The sequence below is a fragment of the Vulpes vulpes genome, chromosome 10, assembly GCF_048418805.1.
Source record: "Vulpes vulpes isolate BD-2025 chromosome 10, VulVul3, whole genome shotgun sequence".
Taxonomy (NCBI): Eukaryota; Metazoa; Chordata; class Mammalia; order Carnivora; family Canidae; genus Vulpes; species Vulpes vulpes.
Genome location: NC_132789.1, coordinates 79,247,329 through 79,271,050, shown reverse-complemented (window position 1 = coordinate 79,271,050; position 23,722 = coordinate 79,247,329). Strand labels below are relative to the sequence as shown.

Below are 23,722 nucleotides of genomic sequence, written 5' to 3'. Positions count from 1 at the left end.
CCAGCCAAAAACCCACCAATTTCTTTTTGAATCTTGGTAATTGGGTACTTTTACACGCAGCTCACGCTATTCGGATAGAGTCACAAGCTTAGATAGGCCAGTGTCTCAAAGCGACCACACATTTCTAAGCTTTTATTCATTTAAATCTAACTCCTCCTGCAGGGAATTCATATCATATGCGTCCATTACTTAAAATCAATATGGAAAGTGTGTGGAGTGGGGCAAAGGAATAGAAAATATGTGCCTAGAAGTGAAGGAAGAGCACGCCCGCCCCTGGGAGTAAGTACTGTGAAGGCTACCTCCCCCAGCCCGGGGTCTGGTACCACCAGCCTTCCACCCACCCCTCATGCCCATTATCTCATGAGGCCTTTCCACTTTCACGATGAGAAACTCCGAATGGGGGAATGGGGATAAGGGTTAGAAAGTAAGGTGAGGACCCTCTCTTCCCAGTTTATTTTTTTTGGGGGGGGGGCGTGGATTTTAAATACATATAATCATCTCATCAAAACATGTAGCAGCCATTCTTCATCACCTGTTCTTTAGGTGTATGTGTATGTTTGCAGCATAAAAGAGGAAGAAAGTGACCGTTGCTTACAGACATCTTTTTCCTCTACATTTATCATAGTGTCACCTCTGGTTGTAGCACTTATGTTTGTCATTTCTGCCAACTTAGCATGTCTCACACCACCCTCTTTTCCCCTACCCACTCCTTCCCTTTGACATTTGGAAAATAACTTGGACAGGGACTGTGGAGTCAAGGAAAACTTGGAGGCAGCTGATAATTTTCATTTATAAAAAAGAAAAAAGTTTTATTACGAAACTAGTTTGTATAAAACAGGGTTATACACGTTTCTTGTAAGTTTGTAATAAAACAGTAAGAAAAAAAAGGCAGTGATAGAAATTTCCCAAAAGGCAACCTATCAAAACCAACTGGCTGCCACACTTGACGTTTGGACAGTAGCTGCATAAACTTTGTTCTTCTTGAACAGTATTTAATAACATCATTAATACATTAACAAAGTTTCTATAAAGTAAGACACATTGGTGCTGAAGTACATCTGGTGGCCTTTTGATCTCACCTATGAGGAGAGTTCTTTACAAAACCACATAGGAGAAATGGCAGTTGTAACGTGAACTACACATCTAAAATATGCAGAGGTAATAGCATTACATGTTAAAGTATCAAGATATACACATTTTAAACCATTTGTACAAAACTCTATAAATTTTTTTCTCTTTCTCTCTTATGTACAAAAATATCTTAATATATCCCCAAACTGGTTAGGATAGATACAAATAGATTTTTCTTATAATAAAAAAATTCACAAAAGATTGGAAGCATTCTATGATGAAAATGGTAGAAAAGATGATGTGAGGAAATGGGGATGTAGGGAGCCCCCCCCACCCCCGCCCCCGCCCCCGCCGAGGATCGGAGTTTCAAAGGACTGAGTAGAGCATAATTTCACTGCAGACAGATGTCCACAGCTTATAGGGATAGGATGGGGGATGCTTCGAAGAGAGACACCAACCCATTTCTATAGGGCTAAGAACTGCGCTTTCACAGAGGGCAGGGAGGTGAAGGCATCCTAGCGAGTGCTTTCGGTGGTTCAGCCTGTTACTGGTGGGTGGGAGTTTCTATAGGGCTCTGCTGCTCCCTTCTGCCGGGAGCCCAGTGCCTTTGCACACAAGCTGCATTCTGCGCGTTGACTCAGGTCCTAGTCACCCTTCAGAGCTCCGGCGACAATTGGAGTGCAAAGATACAGTTCTGAGCGCATCCCTGTTTTGCCAGAGCCTTGCTTCTCAGGCAGGCAATGCTTAGATGGTCTTGGGGTCGGTTGCCTGATGTTATTTTATTTTTTTTTCCTTCTTTTCTTCTTTTTCTTTTTTTCTCCCTTCTGACATCACTGACAAGAAAGCATGAAAGATGCAGGTTGTGCGGTCCCCCTGTAACTTAAGAAGAAGGGGAGAGGTTAGTGTGAACTTGGTGGTGGTGGTGGGGGGGGAGTGGAGGTCTGGGAGAGGATCTGTCAGGTAGAGCACCTCTTCTGACAGGTCGGAGCATCTCCCCACCTCACCCCACCCTGAGGTCTTGGAGAACTGGGCAAAGCCCGCTCAGAGGCCAACACTGAAACTAACCCACCAGAATCTGAAGTCGACAAAGTCCAACAAATTCTTTAACGGGGCCCCGCGAATCTCCGTGGAGACACCCCCTCCTACAGACGCTACGACGGAGGGGAAAAGGTGTAGGAAAGGAGCTGGTCCCGTTCGCTCCCAAATGCCACCTACCTGCTTCCAGAGTCCGTTGGCACCGGGGCCTGGCCAGGCCGAGCCCCTCAGAACCAGTTGGTGAAGTCGAGCAGCTCCTGCTCCTCGGGGCTCAGGGGGTCGTAGGAGCCCTCGTCGGACGAGTAGGAGGAGACCGGCGAGCCGGCCATGGAGTTCAAGTCGTTGGAGTAGCTGGGGGAGATGGTGGGCGACAGGACGCCCGCCTGGAAGGCGGCGCTCACCGCGTCGTGCTCGTCCAGCAGCTGCTGCAGCGCGCGGATGTACTCGACGGCCGAGCGCAGCGTCTCCACCTTGCTCATCTTCTTGTTGGCCGCGCCGTTGGGGACGTGCTCCCGCAGCGTGGCGAAGCCCAGGTTGACCAGCTTGACGCGGTTGCGCTCGCGCTCGTTGCGGCGCGCCACGGCGGCCGGCTGCTGCTGCGGCAGGCTGTAGCCGAAGCCGCTGAAGTTGAGGCGGCGTTTGCAGCGCATCAGTTCGGGCGAGGACGAGCGCTGCCGCTTCACTTGCTTGGACGCTGACTTGTGACCGCCCCCTGAGGGCTGGCCGTCCGCCGCCGGGCTCAGCTGCGGCGCCTGCTGCGGCTGCGGCTGCGGCTGCGGCTGCGGCTGCGGCTGGGGCTGCGCGCTCTGCACCGCCGCCGCCGCCGCCGTGGCGAAGAAGCAGGCTGCGGGCGGCAGGAAGGGCTGCGGCTGCGGCTGCGGCTGCGGCTGCGGGCCGGCGCCGCCGCTCTCCATCTTGGCGGAGCTCTCCATGCGCAGCGGCCGCGGAGGAGTCGCGGAAGGGGCGAAGCGAGGGCGCGCGGTGCGGGCGCGCGGGGGGCGCAGGCAGGACTCGGGCGCGCGGACACAGAGGGGAAGCAGGGGAGAGCCCAACGGTGAGGCCGGAGGGAAGTTAAAAAAAAAAAAAAGCACAAAATCCCCGGAGACTTCTCAGGGTGGGAGCAGAAGAAGGTGCGAACGCTTTTCCTCCTCCTCCACTCCTCCTCCTCCCTCCCCTCCTCCCCTCGCGGGTTGGCTTCAGGAGCCTCGCGTGGCGCTCGCGTGTGAGGCTGCCGCTAGCGCCTTCTTGTTTAAAAAAAAAAAAAAAAAAAGAAGCAGCAGAAGAAGCAGCAGCAGCAGCAGCAGCAAAAGTCAGCGGCGAGCACGCTCTGCTGAGTCTCCCGCTCCTCGCCCCCTAGGGCTGCGCTCTCTTGCGCCGGCTTTCGGCCTCTCCAGCCGTGGCTCGGGCTGTTTCTATTATTTTGTGAACTCCCTTCCTGTCTCTTTTCCTTCTTTAACTCGCCCTCCCTGGCCGCTTCCCCGTCCGTGCGCCGTCCACGTTCCCTGGCCAGAAGTGAGAGAGTGCTGGGCGGCTGGAGCGCGGCCGCCTTTTCAATGGGACACCCAGCCCCAAGCGCAGCCCTGGCCCCGCCTCGCCCCCCGCTCCCCGCTCCCCGCTGCTGCAGCGGGCGGCTGCGGCCCCCGCTCCCTCCTCCTCGCACCTCCTCCTCCCACCCACTCCCTAAACTCTCCCTCCTCCTCTCCCCTCCCCCCGCCCAGTCCTTGCGCCCGCTCCTTGCAAACTCTCCATTCAGCCGGGTTTGTTGTTGCAGTGCGTGCGCCTGGCGCGTGCCGGACTCCAGGCTGAATAAACAGGCGGCGCGCTCAGGGCGGGCTGCGGCCGGGGGTGGCTCTAGAAAGGGGGGGCCAGCGTCGCTGGAGTGGCCAGTGGCCCTGGGAGTTGGGGGTGTCTGGGGTAAAGGGTTTGGGGTGAAGGGCCTCGGGATTCTCCTGCGAACGTGGAGCAAAGCCCAGCGAAGTGTTTGAGCCAAAAAAGTGCCCACCGGGCGGTGTGCGGGGTGGGGACAGTGGGGCTCTATTTTTCCTGCTTTCTTCTCCTATTTACTGTCATCCTCTCGGGGGTCTTCACTGTTTGAGGGTGCTGAAGCAGATTTGCGATGGGAGTAGTAAGATGGGGAGAGGAGAACTCCATGGGAGTTACTAGACTAATAATTAAATTATTACTGGACTTGTAAATAAAAGTACTGTGGAGGCTGGGTCTCGCTAACTCTGTGGCCCTTGATAAGCGGCATCCTCTTCCGAGCCTCAGTTTCCTCATCTGCAGCAATAGGAGTTTGAATGAGATGGTCTCTAACGTCCCATCCAGGTGTGGAAACTAGGATTTGCTCCCCGCGCAGAGCAAATGTAGGGAGGTGATGTCACTGAGGGGTGATTGTGATCAGCGCTTTAGGTAGCTGGAGGGCAGTGATACCCCCCAGGATGACCTCAGTTGCCTCTAGCATCGCCCCCCCCCCCAAGGATTATTTCCGGACCAGCTGGGGGATGCTTAAGAGGGGAGCCCTCTGGGCTATTCCTAGGGTGAATCCTTGAAAAGAGACGGGGGTGGTGGAGGTTGAGGGGCCGGAGGAGCTTTTCTGGTTGGTCGGCGCCGCCGCAGGCACCTCGGCGGCCTTGGCGCAGCTTCCATCCCGCCCCAGGCGTGTGCCCGGCGGGCCGGTGGCAGGCGACTGGGAGCGGAGCCCGGCGGGGCCGCGTGCTGGCGCCGCGAGGGAGGGGGAGGCGCTTGCAGCGGTCGCTTGGCCGCTTGGACAGCGCCCACCCAGGCGCCCTTCCCGGGCCTCGGCCCTGGCGCTTTCAGGCCGCAGCCAGGTCCAGCTTTGAGACGCCTTGGGACGCGGCTCTGCGGAGAGTGAGGACCAAGCCACCGGGCCCATCTCTGCGCATCTCTGGGGGAGGCGGGGGAGGGAGGCTGGGGCGCGTCTACGTGGAAGGATAAAGAGGCTAATCATTCGGTTGACTTGTTCAGTAGAGATAGTTTTGATCAGAGGCCTGCAAGCAGGGATGATTGTGGGGAATTATCCGAATAATTGCTTCCCGTTGGACTTCCCTTTGTGGAGAAGGGTCTTTCTAAAGGATCTCTGGGGGTGATCCAAGGAGCCACCTTTAGTTTGTGTGACTGGCTGCGGGTGTTGCCAGAACAATAGCGCTGGTGCTGGGCTGCAAGGACCGATGGCTCCTCTCTTCTCCGGCTCACTTTTCTCTTTGAAAAAGGGCAGGTTTGGGAAGCAGCAGAGGAACCCTGCGTGCAGAGAGCAGTTCTGTAAACTTCCTACCGCACAGTCCCCTCCCCGTCCTCCCTCCCTCCCCCGGAACCTCAGGACTGCAGGGCTCCAGGCTCTGGGGGCTCGGTGGGATTTACACCTCTGCCCTCTCCCCCCACCCCAACCCACGCCAGAAAAGGTGTTGGGAGGACTCCAAGAGCACTTGTCTTCCCTTCTGGTGAGGACAGGAGGTTGTGGGGACTCGAACAGAGCCACACCACCCCCTTCCTCCCCAGGAAGCCTCAGACCCTCTGGCCAAGCCTTGGTTAGGAAGGCCCTTCTCCCCACCTATGTGCCCCAGCTGAGGGGGGTGGTGCAGGCCTCTAGGAGGCATCTAGGAAAAACCTCCTGGACCCGACCCACTCCTCATGAGCAAAATGTGGGGAGTAGCTAACACTGAGGCATCTGAATGCTTTTTCTCTCGCAGGCTGATTCGAGCTCTTTTCCTTCCAGTTCAGTCTCTGTCATCCCACATTTGATGAAGGTCCACAGCCTTGGCTCTGGCTTGATTTTGCGTTGCAACTTGGAACAAGCCCCTCTTCCTCTACCGCCCTCAGTTTCTCCATCTGTGCATGCGGCATACACACCCCGGCTCATTTTGAGATGTATCTAGGACTGGGGAGAATCTGCCAATAGCCAGTAGGCTCAGTTTCCATTTCAGTGCGGACTTCTCAAAGGCATAGAGATCCTAATTATCAGGGACTTCAAGGCCAGAGCCTACTCCCAACCCCCCCCCCCCCACACCATCAAATGGGTACCCAACTGGAAGCTCCAACTCGTGAAGCCGTGCATTGTAGTGGCCCTATGCCCAGGAGAAAAGACAACGGGCCTGGGATCCTTCTGCCCGCCCCCGGAACATTTGTCCCTATTCTCCCCACTCCAGCCCAGAGCCAAATCTCATCATCACCCTCCCCACTCCTGTATCCTCAGCCTGCTTCCATACCGGTTTTGCAAAACCTCCTGGAACTCAGGTGTTCCCTTCTGCCTTCTGGATTAACGCGAAGAATGTTCCTCCTCGCCCTACCTCTCCCTAACCCAGCAGTGTCCTCTCCATCTTCTCCAACCCGAAGGCAGAGTGGCTCAGCATAGTTTTGTTAGGGGCCTGGCCTCTGCTCTGGGGACTGTGCACTGCCAAAGGAAGCTTTCCACTGAAATTGCCTTTCTGGTGGTGTCACCAGTTTCGAACAAAAGACTGGGGCTTAAGAGCCCCTGAGAATCCTGCTCTGACCCAGAGACCTAGATTATGACCCACTCCTGCATGCACACACATACTCTTGAGAGAACCACCATGTACTCTTGTGATGGGGTGGTGGCAGGACACTGACCTCCTTTGGTGGGTATTTTCCAGAATGTAGACATCCCAGAAAAATGGGAAGGTTTCTCTTTTTCCTCCCAAACAATAGAAGCCCTTACCTTCTGTAGCATCTCAGGCCACTCTTCTACGTTAGGGAATCCTGGAAGTGGACCAAACCTTAGATGAAACCTTGCCTGCCTTCAGCACTGGTATCTACATGGGGAGACACTTTCCTAGTATTACAGGGGGACCTGCTGCCTGACGCCCCAAGTCTGCCACTTTAATTTCCACTCACAGTTGAAGGCCAGGATAGTGCTACCTTTGCTCACACACCATCCTCAAGCTCCAGAATTGTGCACCTTCTCTCTGTGGAAAGGAGAGATGCTGCATCTTTTTAAAAAGGCTCCATCTGTGTTTTTTCTTTATCTGCCACTTTAATTTCCACTCACAGTTGAAGGCCAGGATAGTGCTACCTTTGCTCACACACCATCCTCAAGCTCCAGAATCGTGCACCTTCTCTCTGTGGAAAGGAGAGATGCTGCATCTTTTTAAAAAGCCTCCATCTGTGCTTTTTCTTTATGGGAGAGGGGAGTGAACATTAAAAGTGAAACTAGATTTTTTTCCATTGAAAAGATCACTTAATAAAATTGTATTTTGTAACTGCATCCCAAACAAAGAGCAAATAAAGTATAAAGAACAGAGGCCTTTGATTCTTTATGTGGAGATAAGATTTTAAGTGCAGCCCTCAATTTGGGTGAGCACTAAGCCCCAGAAGCCACAGACGCTTCAAGAAAAGTGAGTATATGGGGTGCCATAGCAGATACTCGCTTTCCAGTAGCTTATAACACAGGGCCTCCGTCCTGGGGTGGAAGTTGCTCTAAGCTTGTACTTGACACCCAGGAAAGAGGAAAAGTTTCTTACTGCTTAATCTATTTTCTCCAAGCTCACCCTTCCCAAGGTAACCTCAGAAACCTGCTGCCCAGGCTGAGTTGGGCCTCATGGGCCTGGAATGGCCTGGAAAAGGGGGGGGGGGTTAGTGGGAGGCAGGCCAAATACCATAAACCACGGATTTGGCTTGGCTTCTTGGTCACAGCATCCAGGCCTGCACCTGCATTAAGGAATCCAGGCTTCAAACAAATCTATTTGCTTATTCAATATGCCTTTAAAAGGAAAAAAAAAGCTGGAAAAACAACAACAAAAAGCACAAACTATTATTTTATTGTGGCTTTTTTGGTTAGGGAGGGGAGATTCGGGTCGGGTGAGGGAGTAATTTGCAGCCACTCTCACAAGTCCTTTTGAAGTTCTCCAAATAAGGAGAAGTAACGCTGCTAAATCTTTATTTTTTCTAAAGCCCCATTTATATTATGATTAAATACCTTCCTGGGATAAGCATAAAGAAAGTCGTTAATCTATATAGCTCTCCAAAGAATCAATACATTCTAAACTTTTGTAGGATTTGTTACACTCTATTTTGTTACAGTAGGCCAGCTCCTCTCTCGGTCTAGGCACATGGCTCTCTTTCCCTCCCCACTCCCCACCTCCTCCAAGAATGAAAATAAAGTAAAGGTCTTTCAGGGTAAACAAAACCAGCTGATTCTTCACAGAGACCCCATGAATAGCTGGGAAAGAAAAAAAAACTTACAATAAATGGTGCATTTTTTTCTCTGCTGGGTATAGTATTCAAGGATCAGGACAGTATTCAAACAGAGGTCCATTTTTTGCTCAGCAAGAGAGTTTAGAAAAGAAGCGTGGGGTCCATTGAGAGCTTTCCCCCCTTCACAATCACAGGGTTCTATGAAACCTATATTCCATGCCTTGTCGGAGTGTTTCTGGGGACCAATTATTGCTTTGTTGCACGGCTTCTTTGCTGAATCTTTGAGCAGCAAGAAAAAGCGCTCTCGAGTCTACCCTTATTTTGACCATTTCAGTCATTACTCAGTGTAATAATTAATATGACAACTGGACGCTTGAGTTTGTATAGAAACACCTCAGCTATAGGAGCGAGCGTGCAGTGGGTGGTAACGAGCCGCACATCAGCCAGAGAAGCCACACACACAAAAAAAGGAATGAATGGCCAGAGAGAAAGAGAAGGAATAAAGATAAAATAGTTGGCACAACGCAGAGGAACATAAAACAGACTCGAACTAACGGAGAGCGGGAGGGGCGTGAGGGACAATTAGAAGGGGAGGAGGGGAAAACACCCTACAGAGGTTAACTTATTTTGAAACTGTTTTCTGAATAGAAGCCTGGACGGGAGTGGCTGGCTTTCAGCGGCGCGTGTCTCAACGCTCTTGGGGGGAGGGGGGCAACGGAGGGATCCCCCAAGCTTTAGGTTCCCTCCAGGGCAGGCACCCAGCAGACCACCAGCCCACCTTCTAGCTCCTCATTTGGCCAACATAATTGCCCTTTTGCAAAAATCCTGTTCCCTGCGTTCAACTTCGGTCTTTGGAATTGGCAATAGAGAGAAGATCAGGCGCCAAGTGTAGACGAAGGAGATGAGTGGGATGGATTCTGGGGAGAGGGCCTTTCTGCTACACCCCTACTCAAGGCCGCCTCAGGAACAGCATCCTGCGGGGCTCCCAGCAGGGAGAGTTGGGCCCTGGGAGCTCCGGGCCAAGATGCGACCGCGTCCCAGCCCCGCGCACTGCCCGCCTCTGCGGGTCCCCGCAAGTGCGCCCCGGGGTTGCGACCTGCTACGTGAAGGCATAATAAATAATTAGAGGGTTTAAGCGCGTTAGCCACAGCTCATGCTAATGAGCCAGATAAGGGCTCAAGGCTAACTCGAAGTGACAGTTTGCATATAGGAGGGAAGAAAAAAAGCCCTGCTATTTTCCCCCAACTTGATTGCTCCTTCTCAAATTCAGACTCCCTCAACCACCTTCCCCCTTTCTCTCCTCCTACTTTCCCACCTCCCATTGCACACACAACACACACTCCACCCTTTTATGACCCTTCTGTGGGGTTTCACCCAGCCTGGTGTCACAAAATCCCTGGGTGCCCCCATTTGACGGGCGGAGCAAGTTCCCTCCCAGCGCGGCCTGGCCGCTCTCAGCCCCGAGAGGAAAAGGTTCATGAGCCTTTCCTGACACAGTGGGGAATGCACCCAGGCTCCCATGCTCCTGGAAAGACTTTAAAGCTCAGGGTTAGGGGCCTCGGAGAGCTCTGGGGGGCCCCCAAGCGCCCTTGGGTGCTCTCTGCACTCAACAAGGTGTGGGGAACTCCTGCCCAGAGCGAAGGATGCAGGCGCCTGGGGTTCTGGAGTTCCTGAAGCGCTCCTACCACCTCCCTAAAGCAGAGGCAGTTTGCCGAAGTGGCTGAGGTCAGTCGTGTGTCCCCATTGTGTGGCCACGTGTCCTGTGTCCATCATCATCTCCCTAAGTCCGAGCTCAGCCCGACTCCTTGCGGTGCTGCCCGGGAGTGCTGTGGCCTATAAATCAGGCAGGCGGCTGTGAGCCGCCTCCACCTCAGTGAAGACCTGGACCACTGCCCCAACCACTGCCTGGAGGGCCCAGGGGAGAGTCTGCTTATGAGAGGTTAGGAAGGAGGCCACCACTGGGCCCGCTGTCTACCTGGGAAACTGCCAGCGCCCAGGTGGGTTGATTAACTCTTTCTTCCCCACCACTCTTCCCTAGGCCTGGTATGTAGAGGGTCTTTTGGGGGAAGAGGAGGTGGAGGGTGAGGAAGAGGGTGATTTCTGATACATTGATATTTCTTGACGTGGGACCTTAAAGAAACAGCAACAAAACCAAAATTAAATGAGTTGATATTTGTAATGTGGTGAAAACAGTGTCTGGCACACAGACACCGTCTGTGCATTTGTTAGATAAGTGCAAGCATACTGAATAGAAACAGGAGGTATGTGCTAGTCATGCAAGACGTTAGAAAATGCCACTTTGATCCAAAAATGATCAAGGATGGTACGCTCATTGATCCATCAAACAACGACAGAACATAGAGATAAATAAGACAATCATTGCCTTCAATAAGCTTGTAGTTTAACGGGCAGAAAAGGAGGTGTTTAAGAAAAGGTCTGTTAAAACCACAGTAGGACAACAATGGAGAGCCCTCTGTCGAAAACCCCTTTAGCCTGGACTCTCAACCTCGCTCATCCAACAGGTTACCCTCAAGTAAACACACAATCTAGTTAAGAAGGGTGGATTTGTTGTATAAACACATTTTAAAGTCATCCAGCATCTCCTCCCCAACCAAATAGTCATCCGAGGCTTCTTCCAAGTCATAAGCAGACCCCAGTGAACTAAACACACGAACACCTATAGTGTTAGGTGCAGCGAAAAAGCAAGTGACTTGAAGTCAAGACACAGATTCCAGGTTCTGGAACCTTCTAGCTCTGTGTCCTCTGGCAAATTACTCATCCTCTTCCTACACTGTTCTTCATCTACAAAATGAGGGACTGTAAGATACCTCCCCTCCAGCTCTGACTGTATAGACAATACAGGCATCACCATGGGACCCTCTAGTGGCAATGGTGCCCCTCTTTGAGCAGACAAACATCCTTTCCAGTTTTTTTTATGGGAAGAACCTTTAGGGAGCAAGTGACCTCATCCACAAACTCATGATGTAGACCAGCACCTGCTGGTACCAAGATTATGGCTCCAGGGGAAAGAGAAAGAAGTGGGCCATTGGCTCACCAGGATTCAGGTGTAAAGGGAAGAAACACCTCACTCTCACCAACAGCTTTGCTGGGGAAACAGGATTGTCCTTTACAGGCCTGAGCAGGTTTTGGTCAGGGATTCGGAGACCAGGAAAGCTAACAGTCTTCCTTCGTGGGTTGTGGGAGTCGCTCGCCACCTGCCGGGTATTTCTAAAACTGCAGGGAGGACTGCGTGAAAATCTTGCAATTAGATTCCTTCCTTAGGGGTGTAAAGTTCTAAAAATTTGACCCTGTATGGTGATTCAGTTCAACCATACAGGTCCCCACAATATCCACATTAGGGATAAATGAGGTGCCTGTTAATTCTCATATTACTTCGTTCCAGTCAAGTGACAATCTGGGGTCAATCCGCCTTTTTGATAAGCTATGAACTTTTTGTATTCTGAAGATGGAGTACTAGTACTCTAGAGGTTTTCAAGGTGATAAGATACAGCATCCATTGTTCAGAGCTGTAAATAACGTACCCCTTCTGATAAAGAAGTTACACTAGCCCCACAGATACACTTTCTTGGCAAAAAGGCATGCACTAGCGACTTCTGCAGGGGGTGGAGAGGATTGGTAAATTATTACAGAGATAGTCTTTGATATTGGCCATATCTGTGTTGCTTCCTTGACTTCTGAGATTCCAGCAACCTTAACCTCCACTCCCCTTTGGCCACTCCTTTTCGGGCCATGTCTTGGGCTTTGTCTACAACCAGAACAGCTCCACCTGGGAAATCTTCGCTTTCCATTCTCCACTCTGATTCCTTCTCATTCTCATTTCTGGACATCTCTCCAATCTCCTTTCCCAAGTTCTTTTTCTTCCTAATCTGATCTCTCCTCAAGTCAGCCTGGAAAGCTGTGACTGGTTAATTCCTAGCCCTATAACATAAAAGGCTTATCTTCCATCCTAAAAAATAGTCAACCCATTCCTTGATCTTATGACCACCTTCACCTCTCAGTCAAATTTCTTAGAACAATACTCTACACCACAGTTCCATTTATTTAACTCCAACTGACCTTCTAAGGTTTGTCCCCGCCCCCACCCCCCAGAGTTCCTCACTTGGAAGGTTAGTTTTACAGTCAACTTGACTGGACCATGGGTTACTCAGTTATTTGGTTAAACATTATACTGGGTGTGTATCTGAGGGCAAAATTAACATCTGAGTTGGTAGACTGAGTAGATTGCCCTCCCCACTGTGGGTGGGCATCTTCCAATCCACTGGAAGCCAGAAAACACCAAAAAGCATGAGTAAGGGAGACTTCTGTCTCTTTTTCTTTCTCTTTCTCTCCCTAAGCCTTTGGACTCAGACTAGAACTATACCATTTTTTTTTCTCCTGGGTGTCCAGCTTCCTGACTGCAGCTTTTGGGGGACTTTTCAGCCTTCATAACCATGTGACCAATTCCTTATACTCTCTCTCTCTTTCATTATCTATTATCTATCTGTACAAATATAAATAGATACATGGGATGCCTGGGTGGCTCAGTGGTTGAGCATCTACCTTTGGCTCAGGGCATGATCCCGGGATCTTGGGATCGAGTCCTGCATTGGGCTGCATGCAGGGAGCCTGCTTCTCCCTCTGCCTGTGTCTCTGCCTCTCTCTATATATATCTCTAGTGAATAAATAAATAAAATCTTTAAAAAAATAGATACAGATATCTCCTATTGGTTCTGTTTCTCTGAAGAATACACACTAACACATTCAACAATACTCCATTTTGCTAAATGTAATAGCTACTGAAAGTCCTGCACGTGACCCTGTTGATTGCTGACCTCTTTTTGATGTTCTCTCTTCCTTTGGCCACCATGATTCTTATCCCTTGGTAATTTTTTTCTCAGTACTAGTTTTTAGTTTTCCATTCCCAGAATAAAGTCTCCCAATGGCACATGTTGTGTGTAAGTTTTAGCTTTCATGTCTTTTGCTGATGACTCTCAAATTCTTATTTTTACCCTGGACCTCTCTCTGGGTCTCAAACTGAGTGACTAGCATCGCCACTGGGGTGCTCCACTGGTATATCCAGTGTCACATGTGTAAAACCGGACTCATTGTTCTGACTCCCTCCAATCTTTACCTCCTTTTTGTTCTGTAATTCAGGGCTTGGCACCATTCACCCATGAACTGAAAAAAAATTGTGGGAGTTGTCCTACACTGTCACTGTTCTCTCACACTGTCTCCACAGTTGCTGAGTCTTAACTGTACATAACTTATTTCATTGTCTGTTCATATAATTTATATAGTTATATCTACCAATTTATATAAAATCACATATTTATATAATTAAATATATATTAATATAAATAAATATCATTTCCCTCCTGTCTATTTTCTCCTCCCTTTTTGTGCTAGTGTGCCTCTTGATGGATTTACACAATGAGAAATCCAAGACTTTGTATTTTATCAGTCACTCATTGAATTGTGTGCATTTTGAGATATAATTCTTTTATGATTTTAAAAATGATTTTTTATGGTTGCATCTATTATATGAATGAACTGTAATTTAATTATTCCCCTACTGCTGAAGTTTTAATTTCTCCCCAAACCTTTTTGCCCTGAACAGTTTTGTGTATGTTTTTCTACATTTATGATTAAACTGATATGAATTGAGTACTTAGTATGGATCAGGCATGATGCTTAGTCTTAGAATTTAGAAAGACTAAGATTTGGTCTCTGATCTAAGAGCTCTTAATCTAAACAAAAGGGACAGAAGAGTGACAATAAGACAAGAGAGTTTATGAGTTTAATTATAAAGGAAGTTTCAAGATGCTCTCTGAGTTGATTTGGGGCAGTGAGTCAGAGGCAGCTTTTTGGAAGTGGTACTTGGATTAACCAATTGAGTATTAATACTTAGTCCTGAGTCTCACCACTGAGGCAGCCTCCCTTGGCTTTGACTTTGGATTTTTCTTTCTTTTCCTTCTTTTTCTAAGATCTTATTTATTTATTCATGAGAGACACAGAGAGAGGCAGATACACAGGCAGAGGGAGAAGCAGGCTCCCTTCAGGGACCCCGATGTGGGACTCGATCCCAGGACCCTGGGATGATGACCCAAGCCAAAGGTAGATGCTCAACCCCTGAGTCACCCAGGTGCCTGACTTTGGATTTTTCTTCAGACTGAATCTCACCCTGATCTGCTTAGATTTGGTGTTGTTGCCCCATTGACCAATAGCTGAGCCCATTCTGCCTTAAAACATTTTCAGTCAATCTGTGACATTGTTGTCCTGCCCTCTGAGGAATCTGGTTTCAACCCAGTCCTGCTTGTATTTTGCAGCCATAGTTATAGTTCAATGGGATGTGGTAAATGTGTAGCAAAGGACTGACTCTACTCCTGATTTGTGGTGTATGCTGATTTCCATGGTGCAAATATTCCCACTATGGCAGATTTCAGGCTACCAATGTGAACGTGTTGCTGAGGAGAGAGGTGCAGTAGCATATTATTATGCAGTATTTATACCACACACATGTAACAGGCATAAAGAACCTGGAGAGCATGAACAATGACTCAGTAAAATGATTATGAAATGATGAATATTCATTATCTTGTTTTTAATATACTTATTTAATTTTAAGTTTCCATGATTTAGTTTTTAATCATGGATGTGTTTAGTAACAGGCTCACGAAACCTCTGGAAAATCAGCTGTCACAAGTTCTGTGTGAGCTGGCTTAATACACTATTGGTCGTAAACAGAAGAACTGGGCCTGCCCACCTCTTTTTTTTTTTTTTGTATAATTTTTGTTGGAGTTCGATTTGCCAACATATAGCATAACACCCAGTGCTCACCTCGTCAAGTGCCCCCCTCAGTGCCCGTCACCCAGTCACCCCATCCCCCTGCCCACCTCCCCTTCCACTACCCCTTGTTTGTTTCCCAGAGTTAGGAGTCTCTCATGTTCTGTCACCCTCTCTTATTTTTCCCACTCATTTTCTCTCCTTTCCCATATAATCCCTTTCACTATTTTTTATATTCCCTGTATGAGTGAAACCATATAATGTTTGTTCGTCCTTCTCTGGTTGACTTACTTCACTCAGCATAATACCCTCCAGTTCCTCTCAATAGATGCAGAGAAAGCATTTGACAAAGTACAGCATCCATTCCTGATCAAAACTCTTCAGAGTGTAGGGATAGAAGGAACATTCCTCAGCATCTTAGGAGCCATCTGTGAAAAGCCCACAGCAAATATCATTCTCAATGGGGAAGCACTGGGAGCCTTTCCCCTAAGATCAGGAACACAACAGGGATGTCCACTCTCACCACTGCTATTCAACATAGTATTAGAAGTCCTAGCCTCAGCAATCAAACAACAAAAAAGAAATAAAAGGCATTCAAATTGGCAAAGAAGAAGTCAAACTCTCCCTCTTCACAGATGACATGATACTCTATGTAGAAAACCCAAAAGCCTCCACCCCAAGATTGCTAGAACTCATACAGCAATTTGACAATGTGGCAGGATACAAAATCAATGCCCAGAAATCAGTGGCATTTCTGTATACTAACAGTGAGACTGAAGAAAAAGAAATTAAGGAGTCAATCCCATTTACAATTGCACCCAAAAGCATAAGATACCTAGGAATCCACCTAACCAAAGAGGTAAAGGATCCATACCCTGAAAGCTACAGAACACTTCTGAAAGAAATTGAGGAAGACACAAAGAGATGGAAAAATACTCCAAGCTCATGGATTGGAAGAATTAATATTGTGAAAATGTCAATGGTACCCAGGGAAATTTGTACATTTAACGCAATCCCTATCAAAATACTATGGACTTTCTTCAGAGAATTGGGACAAATCATCTTAAGATTTGTGTGGAATCAGAAAAGACCCCAAATAGCCAGGGGAATATTGAAAAAAGAAAACCAAAGCCGGGGGCATCACAATGCCAGATTTCAGGTTGCACAGATTTCAGGCTGTGATCATCAAGACAGTGTGGTACTGGCACAAAAACAGACACATAGATAATTGAACAGAATAGAGAACCAAAAATGGACCCTCAACTCTATGGTCACCTAATATTCAACAAAGGAGGGAATACTATCCACTCGATAAAAGGACAGTCTCTTCAATAGATGGTGCTGGGAAAATTGGGCATCCACATGCAGAAGAATGAAACTAGACCACTCTCACCATACACAAAGATAAACTCAAAATGGATGAAAGATCTAAATGTGAGACACGAATCCATCAAAATCCTAGAGGAGAACACAGGCAACACCCTTCTTGAACTTGGCCACAGCAACTTCTTGCAAGATACATCTACGAAGGCAAGGGAAACAAAACCAAAAATGAACTATTGGGACTTAATCAAGATAAAAAGCTTCTGCACAGCCAAAGAAACAGTCAACAAATCTGCCCACCTCTTCAAACTCAGCACACACCTCTCTCTTTCTACTTCAATCACAATGGGCGTTTTCCCCTAAAAGAAGTCCTATGTGTTCATTATTTCAGAGATTTTGTACAGAGGTTCCTTCCACTGGGAGCCTCTTCCCTCAGGTCTTTGTATTTAGAATGAAGCCTTCCAATAATTCAAACAATGCCATGTTGAATAGGTCTTCTTGTGCATCCAATTTAAATCAGCCTCTCCAAAACCAATCACTTCTATAATACCTCTTTTTAAAACTTTATTTCTTCTTAGTCATTATCAGTACTGAGTATATCTTGCCTTTGTTTTTTTTTTGTCCGCTTGTGTACTGGGAACTGTTGTTCCCTAATAGAATGTGAAATCAATGAGAGCATTGACTGTCCTGCGCATTATTATGTGGAACAGTGCCTGACACATAGTACATTCTCAACAAATATTTGTTGAATGAATGAACGTATGAATGAGGTCACTCAGTGACCTCACTCTGATTTTGCCAAGAAGGAATGTTAATGTAACGGCTTCAAAAGTCTCCAGAATACACACACACACACACACACACACACACACACTTCATTTCATTTAATAACCCTTTTATCAAATGCACTTGATTTGCCAACTGATTTTATTATAATCCAAAGAAATGTCTAAGTCTCCCCAGACTTCCAGGAATAGCCTGCTTTGAATTTTATTTTGGTTAAAACCACAACTTCACACATTAATTGCATTTAGTTTATGTGGGCATGTGGATGGTGATCTTCAGGTTTCTGGGTTGTCTGTGTGGAAGAGGTTATACTAAGAAGTACACCATAGAAATGAGGACCTGAAGAAGCTTGCTGAGAATTGATTTTGCTGGGTGAGAACTTCCTAGTTGTTACAATGAGACATTGCATTATTCTCTAAATCCGGATGAGAAAACAGGAGCTCTTGGACAGAGAAGTTCATCATAAATATCATTTCTGTGTCTCTGTTATTGTCAGAATTGGATTTGGCTGTGAGTGACAAAAATTTCAAAATAACAAGAGTTTAAACAAAATAGAAGTAAATTTGTCCGTATATCAAAGTCTAGTCAGAAGTCCAAGGCTGCTGGGGTAAAGCTCCATGGTGTCACGAACCAGGCTCCTTTTATCTCTATCCTTCCCTCTTTTTATTCTGAAAACCGCAGCCCCCATTCCTACATTTACCTCATAATCCAACATGGCTGCTCCAATTCCAGTCAACATTTCTACATTCCAAACTGCAAGAAGGAAAAAAATAAAAGAAAAAGGGCATGCCTCCTGTAGGGACACTTCTGAGATGTTGCAGACTTCTACTTTTTCTGTTTCTTTGGCCAAATATTAGACCTGCAGTTACATCTAACTTGAAAGAAGGAAGGAGACTGTAGTGTTTTATTCTGTGAAGTCTTGGGTTTATCTGGCTAACGTTTGGAGCTTCTATTTCCATGACAGAAAAGGAAAGAAAATGCTGGCCATTATTGCCACATCTCTTTTTTTTTTTTTTCCATCAAGTAGATCAAGTATTTCCTAAACATCAGTGTAATTCTTAGGATGAATTGCCATACTTCCATGAAATTGGCCAGCAAGGAAATAATAAGCCCAGTCGATATAGACTGTTTTCTGCTCAAAGTGGGCAACATGCTTGTCATGTTTATATTGGTTCCCCTTGTCCTCCAAGTCTATAGGTATCAGAGTGATCCAGGTGAATGCTGAGTATACACTGGATCTATGTCACAGCTGAGGAATGTTGAGGTTAGGAAACCCGTATCTTCTATGGGGGCAATGGCAACTGTCCCATCCTCCTTGCCAAAGAGAGGCATCATCTTTACTATGGGATGCAAGCATATTTTCTCCAGGGAGAGGGGAAGACTTTACTACCATGGAATATCTTTAGGGAAGAGATCTCAATCTCTCATACTGGTCAAGAACCAAGTCTGCCCTTGGACCCAGAGGGAGACACCATTTTCCCTCTTCCAAAGCTGTTGCTGTGCAAATGTCCTTGAAAAGGCAGTCCAAGACATAGTCCAAGAAATGTCAGGGAAATACCTCTCAACTTTCCCCTTCTCCAAATTCTGCATACATGCATAGACCTAATTAAGTATTTAGGGAATATTTCAAATTTAAAAACATCCATTGGTCTAGTTACTACTCTGATTATGTTAAATGTGGTTGTTTTGTGGTCATTATTTTGGATTCTGAGACTTTCTATGCAGGACTTGCTAAGAGATGGTAAAGCCCATTTTGCAATCCTTGACTCAACACTCACTTTAAAGATTTTTAAGGGCCTACTAGGACACTGACCCAAGTGACCAGAGAGAAAGAGTTTTATTAAAGAGAAGTTTATTAGTGTGCTGTGACATTTCTCTTTTCTTTCCAGACATCCCTTTTCTTCACCTTATGCCAAATCTAGGAGGGTAAAAAGAACCTCTCAGAGAACTCAGCCTATGTCCTCTGAAATTTGAGGGATGTAGGGACTATGCCCAACTCATGTATAAAGCTAGGAAGCTATCTAGCTTCTTTGAATATTAAGCATGGACAGATGGTCACAGTGAGGATAAGCTGGACTCCACCATTGGCAGGACAAGGTATGTTTTTCTTGAACTAGCTTGCTCCATGAGATGACCCCCAAAGAAACAGAAATTTATTGTGATATAGCCTTCTTTTAGTCAGGAGCTATTACCTGAACTATGTTTAAAAGCTCCCAATGGGTAATCTTCTGGGCACTTACAAAACTCCCTATGAGAAAGATAATCAGAATTTGGATATTTTTTTTGGTCCCAGATGACAACAGTACTAGATTGTGACTGTAGATGCTTCCATGAAGAACATATATCTTCCATGGTGCAGTGTATCTGAGTTGTGGGTGGGAGGTAAGAATGAAGCTTAGGCCAGTGTCCTGCCTGGAGATTTCAAAAATAAAGGGTAGGGATCTAATCCAAGGTACAGATGGCTCACAGAAAAGTAAATAGAAATAACCTTGCTCAAAACAAAAGATTTGTAGTGAAAACTATAATGAGTTTTTTGTTCTCCAGATTATCAAAGATTTACAAATCTAAACTGCAGGAGGAGCTCATGGCTGGTCTAAAGGCCACATGTCTTGGTATCTAACAATTATTCTGGTCCCATAACAATAAATTTGTAAATGTTCTTAGCCAAGCAGTTTACATTAGTGTGAAGAGTTTGAATGTGATACGTGGGAAGCTGGTTCTGAGTTTGCTAAGTTTATGCTGTAGCCTCTTCATCAGCCTGTGCCATGTACAGCTGAGATCAATGAGTTGGATCAATGAAGTTATGCTTAGTCCAGGCAAGATCCTGTCCAGAACTACTTTAATCTCACGGCCGTTAGTTGGGTATAAGGGGGCTGCTGAGCTTCCAGAGGTAAGATATATCTCTCATTCACTCAGATACTATCACCCACAAGTGTCTACTCTTTGGTGAGGTTTATGGGCTGGAAACTTATACCCCTTTTTGTCCCAAGATAATATTGATGATCTTTTTGCTGTGCATATTGACTCAGCAGACTTGTTTGATTTACTCAAGTGATGTCTGGTCTTTTTGTGTATCTGAACATACTTCCTGACATTTCTTAATACTGAGGTAAGCAACCTCATATGGGTTGGAAAAGTTATAAAGAAATAGACAGTATCACATTTTTCTTGTGTAAATAGGTAGAACACATATGGATTGGGGGACCATACATAGCAGTTAGCCTGTGATAGTCTTGGTTGATACCTGTTGTCTCCTTATCTATACCACAAGTACCTCTTTTAGTCTCAAAAAATTCCAGTTTGGATAGTGAATCATATGGCCACTCTCTGGAGGATGATTTGTCAACAGCTATTAAAATGATAAATGCCCATATTTTTTGACCCAGAAATGCTGCTTACAGCATATTTTCATATAGACATGTTCTGATATGTGTGCAATGGTGCATGTGTAAAATTATGCATCATGGCATTATCTGTAATAGCAAAAGACTAGAGACAACAACAGTGTTAACAGAGTACTGATTAAATTATGATAATCCATACAAAGAAACATGATCTATTAAAAAAAGATTCAGGAAGATTTTTCATGTCATAAACAGGGTGATCTCAATATACATAAGTTAAACACGTATTTTAAAAAAAAATTTTTTTAAAGAATTTTAAAATTTATTTACTCATGAGAGACACACAGAGAGAGGCAGAGACAGAAGCAGGCTCCCTTTGGGGAGCTTGATGCAGGACTTGATCCTAGGACCCCGGGATCATGACCTGAGCTGAATGCAGATACTCAACTGCTGAGCTCCCCAGGTGCCCCATAAGTTAAACATTTAAAATGGCAAAATGCATAACCATGTACACAATATTGCCATCTGAAAGGGCGAGGAATATACACACACAAATACAAGCACATATTTGCTTAAAAATCTCTGGAAGGAACTGATAATATTGTCTTTTGGGAAGAGACTCGGATGCTTATAGGATAGGGAAGTGTGGGAGATTTTTCATTATGTTTTAACTTTTTGGTTTTTGATTCGTATGAGTACTTAAGTCTTCAAAGATAAGTAAATGATAAAAAATATATCTAAATGAAAAAAAATGAATAGCCACTTAGAAATAACCCAGTTTCTTAGGCAGTTTGGATTGCTATACCAAATATACTACATACAGGGAGGTTTAAGCAACAAACACTTATTTCTCACAGTTGTGGAGGCTGCCAAATCCAAGGTGTTGGCAGATCCACCACTGGGTGAAGGCCCCCTCTCTGGTTTGCAGGTGGCCATCTTCTCATCATGGTAGAGAACCCCACTCCTAAGGGCTCCACTCTCATGACTTAATTACCTCCTGAAGGCCCCAAACACCATCACACTGGGGATTAAACATTCAACATAGGAATTTGGTAGGGCAGGGAGACACAAACATTTCAGTCCCTAACAGCCAGAGAGGAATAAAAATAGAAAGGATAACTTTCAAATCAGCAAGAGAAAACCTTTCCTTCAATGGAAGGTTAAAAAGGAGAAAATAAATAGAAAGTATGGGAAGTGGAAAATATGAAATAAAATGGCAGAAATATGAACTGGCATAAAAGTTTTTATAATAAAAGTCATGGGCCAAACTTACTAATAAAAAGAAATTATTAGATTAGATTAAAATACAAGTTATATATGTATATATATATATAATCACACATATTTGTAATCTATGTATAAATACATGCTCTGCAACTTTGATTTATTAATTTCTGAAATAGGAATTTAAAATATCATATATACATACACACATCTATATCTTCAAGAAATAAAGAATACCCATTCTTTGCCAGCATACCTGAAAAATTAGACAAATGGACCATGTACACCTGGTTGCAAAGCTTTTTTTAATTTTTTAAAATTTTTACTTATTTATGATAGTCACACACAGAGAGAGAGAGAGGCAGAGACATAGGCAGAGGGAGAAGCAGGCTCCATGCACCGGGAGCCCGACGTGGGATTTGATCCCGGGTCTTCAGGATCGTGCCCTGGGCCAAAGGCAGTTGCCAAACCGCTGCGCCACCCAGGGATCCCCTGGTTACAAAGCTTTGATAAATTCCAAGGAATCAAAATCATGAAGACTGGGTTCTTTAACCGTAATATAATGTAGTTAGAAATTTATAAAAAAGAAAGAAAACCAAAAATATCCCGAGTAACTTGAATTTAAATAATATACTTCTAATAACTTTTGGGTTATTGAGAAGATTATATTCCAAACTTAGAGCCAAAGTCAAGACTGTATTAAATTAATGACACACAGCTAAAACACTACTTAGAAAAATCTCATTTTAAATGCATTTCTGAGGAAACAAAGAATGTTGAAAACAAGCTAAGTGTTCAAGAAGTTGGGCAAAAGCAACAAAGCAAGCTCAAACAAGGAAATAATAAAGAAGTGGGGAGAAAATGCAATAAAAAACAGCACAAACATTAGAGAAGATCAGTCTTATGAATGCTGATTCTTGGTGGGCAACATGTGGCAAGATGATGGAAGATGCAAATAAATATGGAACTAAAAAGAGAAAATTAATACAGATACGATAGACCTTTTAAAAATAAGAAAATAAAAAAATAAATAAAAATAAGAAAAGAATGCTATGAACCGGAATGTCACTTTTGTTGAGACCTTGACAGACTGACTTAATTCTTGAATGAGAAGAAATAGAAAGCATAAATAGGCCAATAAGAGTTAAATTAAATGAACTAAAATATAATCTTCTACTTTTCCTGACCCCTCAAATTTTAGATCCAATGTATTTATAAGAGATCTTACCAAATTTTCAAGGAATAATTTCCATCTTCTATAGATGTTCCAAAAATCACAAAAATAGGGAAAATTTTTTACAACTCCTTGAGTAAGGCTACTGTAGTCTTGATTTCAAAGTAAGATAATGACAGTACAAGTAATAAAGTGGAAGTCTCATTTCTGTAATAAACATAAATGGTAAAATCTTACATAAAATATAAGTTGACCATATCTAATAATGTAGTAAAAAATAATAAATCAGAAAAAGGAAAATTTATCCTAGTATGTAAGACCTTACACCCAGAAACTCTACCAATGTAATTTACCATGTTAATAGACTAGAAGGGATCCATCATGTAATTTTGCAGAAAAGGCCAACTTGCTAAGTTCAACACTTTGTGATAAAAACAAACAAACCTCAGTATACCAGGGACAGAGAGGATTTCATAAATTTAATGATGGTTCGGACACCAAAACCCTATATAATGCATAATACTAATGGAGAAATTTTGGCTGCATTTATCATAAACTGGAATCCAGCATGTACATCTGGTATTACTACTATTATTTGACACAATGTCCACAGATTAACCAGAAAATTCAGAGCCAAATCAATAAAAATTTCAGCTATAATATGGAAGAACAAGTGTGCATTAATACATAAGTAAACTTTGGGGAAAATAAGAGCAAGAAGGGAGACTTGCCTACTCAATATTAAGGTACACTACCAAACCATTCTGTAATATTAATAAATGCAGTATGATAATGACACAGGAGGAGACATAAT

General features: G+C 45.2%; 1 protein-coding gene across 2 annotated transcripts; it reads right to left on the bottom strand.

Moving 5' to 3' along the window:
- Positions 1-779: 779 nt before the first annotated feature.
- ASCL1 (achaete-scute family bHLH transcription factor 1) lies at positions 780-3,631 on the bottom strand. 2 transcript variants are annotated; one of them, XM_072724740.1, is made up of 2 exons: positions 2,287-3,631; positions 780-1,950 (listed from the first exon to the last, which is right to left on the bottom strand). In XM_072724740.1, exon 1 carries the CDS (start codon positions 3,036-3,038, stop codon positions 2,334-2,336), a length of 705 nt encoding a protein of 234 aa, XP_072580841.1. In that variant the 5' UTR covers positions 3,039-3,631; the 3' UTR covers positions 780-1,950; positions 2,287-2,333. The 2 variants fall into 2 exon arrangements, with proteins under 2 accessions (XP_072580841.1, XP_072580840.1); XM_072724739.1 differs by having other exon boundaries at positions 780-1,944; positions 2,287-3,257.
- Between the last annotated feature and the right edge of the window lie 20,091 nt (positions 3,632-23,722).